The sequence below is a fragment of the Lipotes vexillifer genome, unplaced genomic scaffold (assembly GCF_000442215.2).
Source record: "Lipotes vexillifer unplaced genomic scaffold, Lipotes_vexillifer_v1.1 scaffold217, whole genome shotgun sequence".
In the NCBI taxonomy this organism is placed as follows: domain Eukaryota; kingdom Metazoa; phylum Chordata; class Mammalia; order Artiodactyla; family Lipotidae; genus Lipotes; species Lipotes vexillifer.
The window spans coordinates 923788-938072 of NW_006788200.1; the positions used below are offsets into that span (position 1 = coordinate 923788).

Consider the following 14285-nt stretch of genomic DNA (forward strand, 5'->3'; position numbering starts at 1 on the left):
CTTTCCCTGTGACTCAGCCAAGAAAAAGGAAACAATGACCTGGAGAAAAACCTGTTCCCGCTGAACACTCTTGCATTTGGAATATGCAGAATTGGTTTGGGGGTCTTAGTTAAACAGAGTCAAACACTTAACACACACACATGGGGTTGGTCCATGTTTACAGGTAGCACCTCTGGGGCACAGAGACAATGGCTTTGGGCTGCTGTTCCATTTACATTCACAGTAAAAACACTGGACGTGGTCTTGTTCATGATCCACTTTCATCCATAAAGAAGTTCCAAACAGTCTCATTACAGGATGTTTATTATCCACCTCTCCCTATATTTTATAGGGATACTTTATACATAAGAAAGGTTTAGAGATATTTTTAGTTTTTAAAAATCAGGGAATCTGTTACTTATGAAAATAATGGGAGAGGGTATTATTTGTCTTTATGCTCGTGCCAAAATAAAAATTTAGAAGTGCTTTAAAAGTTATTATTGAAATTAAGCTCTAGGTTAGAAAAATTAAAATGAAGGGAAACCAGGCGAATTTGCAGCATGTATACCACACCACGTGGCCACACCTAGGGCACTGCATGAGTTGCCATCTTGACGCTGAACAATTAGGCCGAGCATCGCCGGCTGGGGCCTTCGCTAGAGTGGCACAAAACTGCTCCGTCAAGGAATAGTGACACTGTAAATGGAAGACCAGCCACTGCCTCTGAAAAAAATAAACCTCATCAGTTTTGGATTCCAGCATTCATGGCTTTAACGAGTTTGCATAGAGAGGGCGGCCCGCCAGGCCCAGGCAGCCTGGGGGATGGCGGGGTGGGGGGCGGGGACGACAAAGCAAGGCTGTAAACACTGGAGTCTGTACCAGCTCCCAGTCCGTCCTCACACCATGTTATGGGAGAAGGGTCACAAGGTGTAACTCAAGCAACTTAACACATGAAAGTCTAAAGTCCACTCTTGACATGTAAGTCTGTGCGTGCGTTAACTGAAAAATAAAAATAAAACAAACAGAACAAAAACAGACACATTAAAAGGTACACAGACGACGAAATCAAACAGAAGCAAAAGACAGCAAGATGAACACTGGGAAATGACAGTCAGTTTGGCATTTGTAACAAGCAAAGCAGAGAATTCGCTTCAGTTTATGGCATCCCAGGCTGAGGGTCGGATAGGGAAGTAATTTTGCAAAGATGAATATTAAAATTTGAAGAATAAGTACAGTCAGTCAAAGCCATTCAACTAAATGGTCACAAAAAAATGTCCCCCCAAACGCACTCCTGACTCATCCCATTCCCCTGACCAGGGCGGGGGGAAGGGGTGCTCCCAGCCACCCCACCTACCCCACTCCTGGCCTCCACAAGGCCAGCATTGGAGGAGAGGGCTCTCTCCCAGAGGCCAAACTGATTGAAGCTTTCTTGAATGTCCAGCAAACAGAAAAGACCTGTTTTCCAGGCCCAGGTCACATGAAAAAAGCAGGGAGACCTGACACCAGTGATGAGCCCCACCCTGAGCTGTGCTGGAGCCCTTGCAGCCAGCCTGCACCCCACCCCATTGGCCCTCATCCCCTGACCTGGCCATGGGTCTTTGATCTTCTGTTTTTGAGGGGTTTCTCCATAGCTTACTTCCTAGGGGACTCTGCCTGCCTTTTTTTTTTTTTTTTAAACAAGATGGCCTGGGATAAGCTGGCAGGGAGCACAGCAAAGTCAATTCAGGAGCCAGCATGTGGTTCATAGAGTGGCATACCCACTCCCAGGAAAAACCAGATTTCTGAGCCATTAGCTTGAAATCCACACAGGTTCCAATTCACAGAGCCCTCACACTCACCGAGCTCACCAAGACCTGGACATGGGACCAGGGCTGGAAGCAAATGGAAAGCAGAAGGGAAATTTACATGGCTGAGGGGAGTGTGGGGCTGGGGTCCTCCCTGGGGACGAGCAGGGGCTTATCTGTCACAGCCGTGCCAGCAGCTGGGGTGGAGCCACCAGTCAGCAGGATGCGGGAAACTACAGGGTCTATTCCAAAGCAGAAGACAGGCCTCGGGAATGAGAACTAGCATCCAGCTCCTAAATGCCTAGCTTTGTCCCCCTGGTCTCCCCCAGAAGCTCCTTAAGTTTACCTTCCTTAGATGTGTCTGTGCCTCTGTGCGTGTGCGCCTTGGGGACTGTGTGTGTTAGTAGATATGTATCTGAGTCTATGTATGTGATGGGGCAGGAGAGAGGAAGACAGTGTACATGTGTGTGTCATGCGTGTGTGTGTGTTAGGGAGCACAATATTGGGGGGGCAGGTGGAAGGCTAAGGCCACAAGCAGCATCCCAGGGCCACAGCTAGCCATGCGCTGCATGGCCCTAACCACAAGGCTCCATCGCCACCAAGGAAGGAAGTGCCTGGACACACACATTCCCAAACACTCCAGGAGGAAATGGAATTCCAAGAAGAACAAGAATGAGGACCAAGATGGGTACCTGGCAAGAGAAGGAAGGTACCTGACACAGACCAGGGGCAGGGAGAAGCAGGGACAGACGAGATCCCCACGGTGTGATGCTGTGTGGGACACTGAATGAAGTGGGCGGGAGAGTGAGACTCCCCGGGAGCCAGGGCATCTGGACTCCAGATGTGAGTGTGGAAACAGGCTATGAAAAACACCAAGGAGAAGGGACTTAAGAGTGGCCCCCACCTGGCCAAAAGTTGACTGCACTCCTGGAAAAGCCTCCGCCCCATCCCCTATAATTCTCTCTCCTCTGAGTACTCTTGGAGGAACAACTCCAGCCTCTACTTGAGGGGCAGCCCCCTCTCCAGTAGGACTCACAGGGCCCCTACAGGGAGCTGCTGTCCTTCCTTTAGCAGGTCAAGATCATAGTGTCCAGGGGGTCAGTGCTGGCTGGGCTCAAGTCTCCACTGTCCTTAGTCACCACCTGCCTGCCAATATGGGGCCCACATCCACAGCTTCAGGACTGAGGGGGAGGCACCATGGCTGTCCAAGCAGAAACCACAGGAGCTTTTGGAATCTGCCCAGAAATGCTAACATTCCCAGGCCCTGACCGTCTCCTGGCCTGGAAGACTTTCCCTGAGACCCTACACCCTCTCGGGGGCCACTTCCTGCCTGTGTGGCCCAGCCTTCTCCACCCAGCTCTCGAGGGGGCTGCAGGAGAGAGAGAGAAAGACACACAGAGAGAGAAACGGGGTGTGGGGTAGAAGAGGGAGAGAGGGGCCACTCATGCACAAATACAAGAGTGGGCATGAATGCTTGATATCTTGAGATAAGAAGATCACTAGTGAAAGAAGAAAGGTGAGCAAGAATGAGGTGGGAGAGCAAGTGAAAGGAGAGAGCGAAATGGTGAGCCCGCGAGAGAGAGAGGGAGCGAGCCAGCGCAGGGCAGGGAGCCCGCCACCTACTTCTTCTTGTCCTTGTCCTTCCTCAGAGGCTGCTGCGAGGTGGCGGGCAGGGCCTGAGACTGCAGGGCCTCCACCGCCGCCTTCCTGCGGTTGAAGGCGTTGGTCTCCTCCTCCAGTTCCCGGCGCTTCTCCTCCACCTTGCGCTTCTCTTCCTGGTGGACCCGCTTGAGGTGTTCAAACTTCTCGTGGAGCTGGGAGCAGAAGGCGGGGAGGCCGGGCTTCATGTGGGCCCAGAAGGAGCCCGGGCCCTCCCTGGCCTGGCCTCACCACAACCCTCAGGCCCCGCACACACCTCTCTCTCCTTCTCCTTCAACTCCAGCTCCGTCTCCTTCACTTTGTGGACGAACATCTGCCTCATCTCCTCCTCCTTCCTCTGCAGCTCGCTCAGGAATTCCTTCCTCTTGGCCTCGTATGTCTCCTGTAGGCTGAGGAGACCCAGAGAAAAGAGGCCAACGCGGGGATTATGGTGGAACGGAGTGGGCAGAGCCAGAGAAGCGAAATCACGTGGGCATGGGGGATCGGGGGGAGAGGATGCTGGGGTCCCAACAGCCTCCCCGGCTCACAAGCCCCCAGAACAGATGCCGACGTGGCAAGCCTGGCTGTGGCTGGGGAGACAGGCTGTCACCTGAAAGGCTGGCTGTCACCATCACTGTCCTGGAAGCCCATCTCCTCCAACTTGCAGCGCCGGTAGAGCTCGTAGTGCCGACTGTGGGTCTGCTCGCGGAGGTCCTCCATGTTCACCCGGATCAACATCTCCCGGAGCTTCACGAAGTCGCAGTGATTTTCGTTCTCCACTGAAAGGAGAGAGCACGTGGGCATCAGACAGGCTCCCAACCACCAGCACAGGAAGGACGGGGCACAGGACAGCGGTTAGGGTGTTAGAGGTAGACTCCAGAGGGAGGACAGGCAGCAGATGGTCACGGCGAGGACACAGGACAGGGGACTGAGTCCGGGTCCCCAGCCGGGGCTGTGCTCTCACCACCACACTCACCCTGCACCACGCCCCAAGGGTACTGCCGCGCTCGCACCAGCTTGTTCCCCACCTTCACCTCCTCGGTGCTGCCCACCACGGCAAAGGGCAGGTGTGCCTGGAAAGGGGCCCAAGTGTGCATGAGCACTGAGCTGACACAGGCTAATGGACAGACCCACCCTCACTGCCCCTGGGCCCCAGGGAGGGGTTGCCCAGACCTGAACAAGGCCTGGCCAGATGCTCACTTGACGGCTTTCCTTTGGAGAAGTATCCTGGAACCTCCACACAAGGGAGTGGGCTGAACCCGCAACCCCTTTCCTCTTGTTCTAGGGTGTTCTTTCAGCCCTTGGGCTCCCCAGGGGCCACTAGAAGCTCTCTCAAACGACCTGTGGGCCTGGCTCTCTTCCAAGTTCCCAAGCCCTGGCATCCTGCCTGCTTGCTCCTGCAGGTCTCAGGTCCCAGCCCTGAGTTTGTACCTTGGGAAACTTAAACCTGGGATGCCCCGGTACCAGCCCAATACCCAATTCTTCCCATCTCCTGTCCAGAGGATGCAGGACTGGCCGGCTCCCAGATGCCCACCCATCTTTCCTGAAGAGCTAAGGTTGAAACCCAGGGAAAAGAGAGTGGCCTGGGGCCGGCTCCAAGCCCTCTGGCCCCAGAGCCCCAAGGCCCTTGCCCAACACTCACATTCATGACCGCATTAATCTCTGCAACAGCTTCATCATCCGTGGGAAACTGGTAGATCTGGACCCCATTGCTGACCAGCTCACCCATGATCTTGATCTTGAACTTGTGGAGCTCACTCTTGGAAATGGTGTCCGCTTTGGCGATGATGGGAATAATGTTCACCTGCCAGGATTGAGGAGAGGGGTCAGCAGGTGAGTTGCTCCTTGACTGTGGAGAGCCCTGCTCAGGCCACACCCCTGGGCAGGCGGGCAGGAAGCCAGAGAGATGGAGCTGCTCCTAAGGGGTGTCCTGGCCTGAACCCAGCCAGCTGGGGCCATTCTGACGGGTTGTAACAATTGGCTGCAGTGTTTCTTACCGCCCTGGCTGCCCCAAACCTCCATCCAGCCCCAAATTAGTCCCTTGGGCATACCCAGCTTTCACCCAGAGTGCTCTGAAGGTCTTAACCGGTGTGGGGCCTGACAGGACCAGCAGTAGGGGGCTGAGCACCCCCAAAACAGGTTAGATGACCCATTAGCAGTAGCCACAGGAAGACCTCAAAATCTCCCAGGCCAAGGTTATCCCATTGTTCACAGTGAAAATTAACTCCTGAGAGAGGGGAGCAGTCACGTGAGAGCTGACAGGTGACTCTGGGGCTGCACACCCTCCAGGACCCCATGCCATTCCTGTCATTCCCATGAAGCTGCCCTTTTAATACCCACTCCTCATTCCTACTCTAATTCTGGGGCTTAACTCTCCTGTCTCTACTGTGCTCAGGAGGACCCCAAGGGAAAGCCACGGCAGGAAGGACAGGGGAAGTGAAGGCAGCAGAGGAACTAGGAATTGAGAGAGAGAAAATGAGCAGAGAATTGGGATGCTCTGGGGAGGTGGGGTCAGAGGGGCAGAGGGACGGGGTGGGGGGGGGGGCGAGGTGGGGAGGTAACTCTAGAGGGATGGGGAGGATGCCAGGAGCTAGCAGGCTGCGAATAAGAATCAACTCAGCTGGAAGGAATGGGCTCAGGGCCAGACGCAGGGGACAGAGATCTAGAGAAAGAGCCCAGAGCAATGGGGGCTGGCTGGAGCCATAGGGACAGATGCAAGAGAAGACACAAAGAGGACCAAGCCCAGGGGGCTGTCTGCAAGCCCCCAACCACACCCCACCTCTGTGGAAGATGGGGAGCCCACAGAATCAGCTGGAGGGGGGCCAGACCTTGCTGTCTAGTTTCTTCATGGTCACCAGATCCAGGGATTTGAGGGAGTGCCCCGTGGGCGTGATGAAGTAGAGGCAGACGTGGATCCTCGTGTCATGGTAGTCGAATAGCGAACGGCGGATCTTCAGCTCCTCCTGCAGGTAGTTTTCAAACTGCGCATCGATGTAGTCGACTATGGGCCTGTAACTACAGACGGCTCCGTCACTGGAAGGCAGGCAGCAGAGCCGCGGTGCAAGGCCTGGAGCCCAGCCAGGCTGCCCGCCAGCCTTCTCTCTGTGGGAACGAACAGCTGCTACCTGGGGATCCCTGTCTGGGTACAGGTGGCTGACCCCTTCTCCTGGTCCCCCAAGGGGTCCTCAGGACCTTAGATATTCTCCTAACGGCCCTCCCCTGGCCCCCATGGAGTGCGGGCTTGGTTACTTGTCTGAGGCAGTGAGGAGTGCAGAGCACTCGGGCAGAGTGTTAGAACCACGGCCAACGTGGAGGGACGGGGAAGAGACCAGGCGGGCCGCCCTTCCTGCCGCTTGCCTCTCATCCTTATTGATCTGATCCCCGAAGCCCACGGCATCCACGATGGTCAGCTTGAGCTGCACGTTGCTCTCTTGGAGGTCGTAGGTCTGGGGCCACAGGCGCACACACTCCTCATGGTGACTGGCTTCCTCGGTCTCAAAGGTCGTGTTGAAGAGCGTGTTCATCAGTGTGGACTTGCCAATGCCAGTCTCCCCTGGGGGGCAAGGAGTGGGCAGAGGGGATGTCAAAGGCTGGAACTGGGGCCGTCCCTGGCTGTTGGGTAAGCCAGGTGGTGCTCAGGCACCCTCGGCCTCTGTACAAGAGAGGGGGGCAGGTCTCCCACTCCATCCCCCACTGTCCCCAGCCCCATGAACCATCCCTTCTCAGTGGCCTCAGAAATAATACATGGAAGGAAGACCCAAAAGGCTGACTTGGACATAAGACGTGGCTACGTGGGGTGTGTAGGTGTTTCCTCAGAGCGTGGGGAAGAGACAAAGCCAGGTAGTTGTGAGATACCACTAGACACTGGCCTCTGCTGGCCTCAGTGGGACCCGGTCACCTGCTCTGCACACCATCCCTCCTGGGCCCAGGAAGGTCATGGGGCCAGCAGGGTCAGGGTCTGAAGCCACCAGTGGCTCAGCCCACCTGCTGTGGGTGGCCCCAACTTCATGAAGCTTTAATGGGAGGGGAGAGGTTCAGGAAAGGCTGCTTTCCAAGGGGCACCCACAGCCTGGCAGATGCCAGGGCTTGGGCACCTGTAGAGGGTCTGGCAGAGCTTTTTGTCCCCTCTGGGAGCCCCAGGCCCTGAGGCACATGGAACCTTCCAGAGCCTCCCTGTTGGGGGCTGTATTTGTTTAGATGTGTACTGGAGCTCTTACTACATAACACTGTAATGCAGGGACAGTCTGGTTTACCATAGTGTCCTTGACACATAGTAGGAACAACAATAGCTGTTTTTTAAATAAACAAACAAACAAATGGATCCCAACCACTGTGATAAACACTCAAAGCACTTCTAAGCTTTTTACTCTTTCCAAGTTTACTCTTCATGGCAACACTGAATCAGGCCCTGGCTCCACCTCTATCTTTGACCCTGGCAGAGACACCCACCAAAGGCTCGTCCTGACCCCCCAAAGTGTCACTCTGCCTGAGAGGTCCCCTTGCAGGTGGTCAGGGCAGCAGCACCCCATCTCCCAGAAGACCCACGTCTGTCCTCTGTCTGAGGCTGCCCCCTGGCCAGGCATGACACTCACCCACACAGAGGATGTTGAAGCTGAAACCCTGAGTGACCGACTTGCTGACCAGCTGGTCAGGGAGGCTGTCGAAACCCACATGGCCACCCAGGGAGAGGCTCCGGGGCTCTGGCTCTGCATTCTGCCAAGAGAGAGGAGAGAGGCAGTGAGCCCACTAGGGAAGAGGGGCCAAGTAGCAGGGGGGCTAAACCTGAGTCACACACACCCCCCGCCACCGCCAACCTTGTTTCAATTCTCAGCACATCTCAGGACGCATCGTGAGTGCATCAGAGCTCCAATTCCAGGCCAAGTTTCCACAGAGGAAGCCCCAGGGCCTCAGGACCCATGACTCTATCTGGGAAAAGACCCTTTCACCTGTGGCTTTGCTCCTCCTGGGCTGGCGAGGAATGTCTACGCCTGAGGTGTCTCCTGGCAGGTAGCCCCAAGACCTATGGCTGCTACCCGAGGGCTCACCTGCCCTCCTGCCCAGGAGGAGGCCCCAGATGGTCTCTGGATCTTAAACGAAGATTTCAAAAGGCCAAGATTAGAGGGTGTGTATGTTCCTGTGGCCCCTTCCTACTGAAGCAGGACTCAAGCAGAGGCAGGTCTGGCCTGACCCCCTCACACTCGCACTATCGGGGGGCCTCTCCCATCAGGCTGGGCTCATAGTCCTCCACGGGCACCCCTTGCTCCTCACACACCCAAGCATGGAATGCACACGTGGGCCCTGCTGAAGGGGCCAGCGCTCACTCGGACCCACCACTGGGTCTCAGGACCAGTCTCTGGGGCATTGTGACTCTGAGGCCTCAGTGGTACTCTGTAGGGACTCCCAGGCTCTGGCTCCTGCCATCCTCCCAGCCCCACCCGTCTTAGTTGCTTAGACAGAGGATTCTGGATGAGAATGTGGAGGCCTGCCCAGAGCGGCGGGCAGCAGGTCCTGAGCGAACAGGGGCCAGTGAGCTGGCCCACAGCACTATAAAAAGAACCCACCGGGACCCAAAGCAGAGGGTCAAGGTCAGGCTCCAATTTGTGTGGATTCTTTGCTTCCCTGGGAATGGGGGTGGAATGCTGTCCTCTGACGGAAGGTTCCCAGGCTCATCCTCCCCAGGTTTGGGTCCTCTCGAGGGCAGGCCCCAGACAGCTCCGTGTAGGGCAGAAGCATGCCTCCTCTGTTCCCAAGCCCCTCTGCCCTGACTGCTGGCTAGACAGAGCAAGGACAGGACAGGACAGGACAGGACAGTGGGTCTGAGTCTCATCCTGCCATCCAGCTCACAGCTCCTGAGGGGAGGAAACAGACCCAACTGAAGACAGTCCCAGAAGCACTGATTAGGACAGTGGCAGCCCTTGTGTGGGTACAGGCACAGTGAGCAGAGAGGGCTGAGGACCAGAGAGTAGGGCCCTGGCTCCCTGCCCTCCAGCACAGGGATCTCCTGAGCATCTGTGCTCCCCCGACCTCTCTGCAGCCTCAGCCTGAACCCTCTGACCATTCTTTCCTCCCAACCAGAGCCCCTTGGCACTCAAACCCAACCCTCTCTTCTTCATTAATTATGCCTACCTGCCCCTTCCCCCAGGCCCCTCCTCCAGCTCAGTCATGGCATCCCTGCACCAAAGACTCCCACGTGTGTGTGTGGGCAGCCTAGACCCCACGTGGCCCCTCCGGGCAGCTGTACTAACCCCTTGAATAAGTCAGAGTTACCCCTGAGTGGTTCCCTCCAATGACCCTCTTTCAACAGAGCCTCTGCTCTTATAGCTGACCCTTTCTCCCTGCCCCCATCCCCAGGGGAATGAGTCACAACCTTCCCAATCAAGCCCAGGTCCCCCCAGGGCTGCAAACATAACAACAAAGAGGCCCAAAGGCAGCTTCCTCTCACTGGTAGCCACATCAAAACCAGTAAATGGAGCATAGGAAGTGCTGGGTCTGGTTCAAACCCCCTAGCATGGCATTCCGGGCCCTTTACCATCTGAGACCTTTTCCACAGGCTTGGTTCCTGCCCAGCTGGTTATCTCTGGATATACTTTTCAAACGTGACACCTTCCCCAGGCTCCAGAGCTCACTCTACCTTTCCCTGGCACCTGCTTTGACCTGGCCCCCAAGTACTCACATTCCAGACCCCTCACTTGGCTGTGACCCCATTTCCTTGCACTATTAGTTGTCCTTTTTATATGCATCATGATTCTCCAACTGTTCCATGAGCTCCTTGAAGTGGGCTGCAGGCTGGGGGAGGTCAGCTTTCCCACTTCCCACCCTCCCACCACTGTGTCCAATGTGCTAGACAACACCACCACTTATAAATTACTGAACACTGTCTTTACTGCCACAGCATCAGGGGTATCTGCCCACCTTACACAGAGCTTCATTATTCGGTCTCTGTTCCACCTGCTCGTGGCAGCTTGAGGATCAAATGGAGGACAGAACAGTTAGTCTAGGGCTTTCTTTTCAGGCGAGACTGAAAATCTCCAAAATTTAAGGCGTGCTGTGCTTGCAGAGAAGCCTATGTGTTTATTCATCCTCTTTTTCCAAGGGTGACACAATCAGGATGCAATCCAACATCCTGTAGTCTGCCGCCAAGACCCACCCAGTCAGCTGTCTGGAAGCCACGCACGCGCACACACACACTCGGCTTCAGAGTCCTTACACAGAATCAGAGGCCATCCTATTACTGATTTCCCCCAACTCTCTTACAGTCCCAGGCTCCAAAGGCTAAAAGCAGCACTCAGCGGTCTCACACAAGCCCACCCACCCACCCACGCTCAGCGAGCCCTGCCTGCCTTCACTCACACAGCTGGGCTCTCTCTGGAGCAGTGTGTACATACAGGGAGGCCTTCATCCCCAAATTGTTGCCCAGGCTACACTCTGTCACTCCAAGGGCCACAGAGCTGGGGCAATCGATCCTGCTCAGGAGCCTCGGGGGACACGGGAGTGTCAATCTCCAGAGCACGCGTGCACCCACACACATCCACACACAGAAGAATGGCCGCTGGTCCTCACGGGGACAGAGTGTTGTTCCCTGGTCTCAGGAGACTGATCTGACCTCCCAGCTCTATTGAGGTGTGACTCTTACTAATGCCAACCTCCCCAATCCTATATTTGGCAACAAAAACATGTGATCCAAGGTGCGACACTCCCTCCAATGTGCCCGCCCAGGTATCTCCGATGGCCTGTGTTGGGTCTCAGCCTAGGAGGAGCCAGCAGCCTACAAAGCACCACTGGCATATCTCAGCTACCACAACTCAGAAAGGAACTTCAGGTCTCTCACTGGTTACTTGCAATTTGTCAGGTAAGACCTCAGCTCCAGTTCCAGGGCTGGGTCCTAACAGTCCTGAGCCAATGAGCATGATCGCACGATTGGTCAGGCACAGGCAAGCGACCCAGATTGAGCCTTTATGACCATCTTGCAACCATTAGGGGAGCCAGCGTAAGACTGAAGCCCACTCACAGAGGATGGCTGAGCCAAGAAAATCACAGAGGAGAGAGAGCCAGTGTCTGCCCTACCTCTGAGCTTTTCCCTTTACCCCGGCCACATCTCCCCTTTACTGTTTAAGCTAGCTGAATGGGGCTAGCTATTACCTGCAACTGAAAGCATCTTGACTGCTACAGCCCCCAAAGTGAAACTCTGAATGCAGAGGAACAGGGAGAAAGCAAGGAGAGTAAGGACAGGGAAGGAAAAAGTGGTGTTACAACCACAGGAAGGAATGGATGTCAGATGATGACACCAACACCTCACCAAGGTCCACCTGTGCAGACTAAACCAAGTGATTTACACAGTCTCCTACGCAGCCCTTTCCCACGCTGTGTGGCAGAGACCATTATTATGCCCATTTTACAGGTAAGGAAACTGAGGTGCACAGAAGCTAAAGAACTAATCAGGGTAGAGTAGGGATTTGAGAGTAGCCAAGCCCATGCCCCAAACCACTCAGCTGCACTGCACCCCCTACTCTTGCTATGTTCCCAACTCATTCATTCAGCCACTCAACACAGGCTTGCTGGGCACATCTACTGTGTGCCAGGCACTGGGACAGCCACTAATGAAAAGATGAAGACACCAGATCCTTAACCTCAGGGGCTCAGTCTAATTCAGTCTAAACTCAAATGGCTGTGACAGCCAGGCAGGCAACGTAAATGGATGAAGGGAAGCAGGATAGTAACAATAACAACCACCACACCTAACAGTTATCAAGGGCTTACCAGGTGTGACTCTAATTTCACCTCATTTAGTCCACACATCAGCCCTCTGAGGTAGGCTGTATATTATCCCCACTGTACAGAAATAGACAATTGAGGCACCAAGAGACTAAGTAACTTTCCCAAGATGACACTGCTCAGGAGGGTGAAGCCAGGATCTAAATGGAGATGGTGTGACTGTAAAACCCACACTTCCACATCACTCTGCCGCCTATTGGATGAAAGACCCGGTGACTTGGCTGAGTGTGGGGTCCCTCAGGGAGAGGCAGGAAGAGTGGGGAACTGAAGAGGCTGTGCTCGGTCCATGATGGCTATGGTTTTGTGACTCCAGCCAACTGTGGGAATGCAGACCTAGCATTACTAAATCTTCCAATTTTTTAAAGAGAATCCAGAAATCCAGATTTTTTTGCGAAACCCACTAGTTTTCAAAGGTTGGCAACAACTACCAATGGAGAATACCATGAGGGTCCAACTCAACGTGTCTGGGGGTTGGACCTGACCCATGGTCTGACAGTCTGCAACCCCGGGTCTGGCAGAATGGTGACCTGGAAGGACAAAACACCCAGTCTGCACGCTTGGGCATGGAGCCCCACAGGAGACTGCTCTGCGGGAGGAGACTTCAGGCTGGACAACTTAACTCGGACCCTGGTGAGAAGCAGACCCAGCTGCTTCTGGCCCTTTCCACATACCCAGCTCCCAGGGGTGCCAGCTCAGGGGGCTCAGAGTGTCCTCAAATCTCCAGGATAGAGAGTTGGCAGCTCTGAACTCTACACACACAATGGGAAACTCCACAGGGCCCCTCTCTAATCACTAACAAGCTTTTGGCTCCTAAGCCAGGCTCTGGGCTTCTATGTCATCGTTTCTTTGGCACATCAAAGACAACAACCAAAATAATAACTGCTCAGGCTGACTGCGTTCCTCCATGCCCAGTCGTCCAGAACAAAGTAGAGAATGGCATTTTGTTATGCAGCCCAGTGGATAAATAGGACATCCTTTTCCTGACCAGGAAATGCTGTCTGAGTCTTCTGGAGCAGCCGCAAACACCAGACAAAAGGAGCTGCCCCTTTTACCAAGAAGAGAGGTGGGATCTGGGGGGCAAACCATGTCTCGCACTTGCCCACAAAAACAGGATTTTATCCAAAAGAAAGTGGAAATCTGCTGAATGTCTAAACCAGTAGAGCCAAGGAAGCTATGGGTGAAAAAAGCCCCCGAGATCAAACCTCCCAAACGAGGTTGGCTGTTGGGGTGGGAGTAGAGATGGCACCCCATCATTAGTGTACTTGGCTCCTGAATCCTAGGCAAAGAGCAGCCCCGACCCCAGGTCTTCCACAGAGTCCTCTCCAAGTGCCTTGGACTTCAGATGCTTTTCTCCCCCAAGGCTCCCATGCCTAGTACCCACTGTCCTGAGCACCCAGCAGGCAGACAGGAAGCCTTTTCCCCAGGAGAGCTCCAGCTCTGGGGGGCCCTATAAAGTCCTTGTGCAGTGGACCCAGGAGTCACTGCACCACTGGGAGCCTTCTCCGCCTGTGTTCCTGGCACAAAGCACCCTACCCCTGGCTCTAGCTACTCTCAGCAGCCTGGGCCTTAAATAGCCAGAGCAGAGGCCCCTGGCCAGAACCCATGGTCATAGCACAACTGTCCTTGAGTCCGAGAGGAATCCTAGGAATTTTCCCAGGAAAGGCTTAGGCTCTGGTCCCAGGATTCCACAGCCAGCCTCTAAACCCAGGTCAAAGGTTACGGGAAATAACTACAGGGATGTACATAGGAGGGTGGGGGTGGGAATGCTGCTATCCTGGGCCAGGAGGGAAGAACAGATGCAGAATATACCTGTCCCCAATCAAGAGGACACCTGAGAACCAAAGTGTCTCTCTCCTAAGGTGGCAACAAACCTGGGGAGAAGACACAAGCCAGGATCAGCCTTCATGGTGCCGGCACGGTGGCAGATGAGGTAATAATGGCAAGATGGCAGTTGGGCCCCAGGAGGAGATCACCAGTCACTCTCTCAAGGCCAGTCATCCTCTCCCCCATCCTGGGAAGCGAAGGGACTTTGGGAGCAAAAGTACCCCCAGGAGGGCTTCCCTGGTGGCGCAGTGGTTGAGAGTCCGCCTGCCGATGCAGGGGACACGGGTT

General features: G+C 54.8%; 1 protein-coding gene across 2 annotated transcripts in view; it reads right to left on the reverse strand.

Annotated features, from left to right (window-relative positions):
- The window catches only part of SEPTIN8 (septin 8), a 27129-nt gene that overhangs the window by 7157 nt on the left and 5687 nt on the right, over positions 1–14285 (reverse strand). The window contains exons 2-10 of one of the 2 annotated variants that reach the window (XM_007461342.1): positions 7994–8114; positions 6759–6954; positions 6230–6416; positions 5044–5205; positions 4378–4474; positions 4012–4180; positions 3679–3811; positions 3387–3577; positions 288–702 (exon numbers count right to left, since the gene is read on the reverse strand). In XM_007461342.1, coding sequence (XP_007461404.1) covers positions 660–702; positions 3387–3577; positions 3679–3811; positions 4012–4180; positions 4378–4474; positions 5044–5205; positions 6230–6416; positions 6759–6954; positions 7994–8114 — 1299 coding nt within the window. In that variant the 3' untranslated portion in view covers positions 288–659. Of the gene's footprint in view, positions 1–287; positions 703–3386; positions 3578–3678; positions 3812–4011; positions 4181–4377; positions 4475–5043; positions 5206–6229; positions 6417–6758; positions 6955–7993; positions 8115–14285 lie in introns of those variants that run through there. The other variant, XM_007461341.1, reaches the window with a different exon arrangement.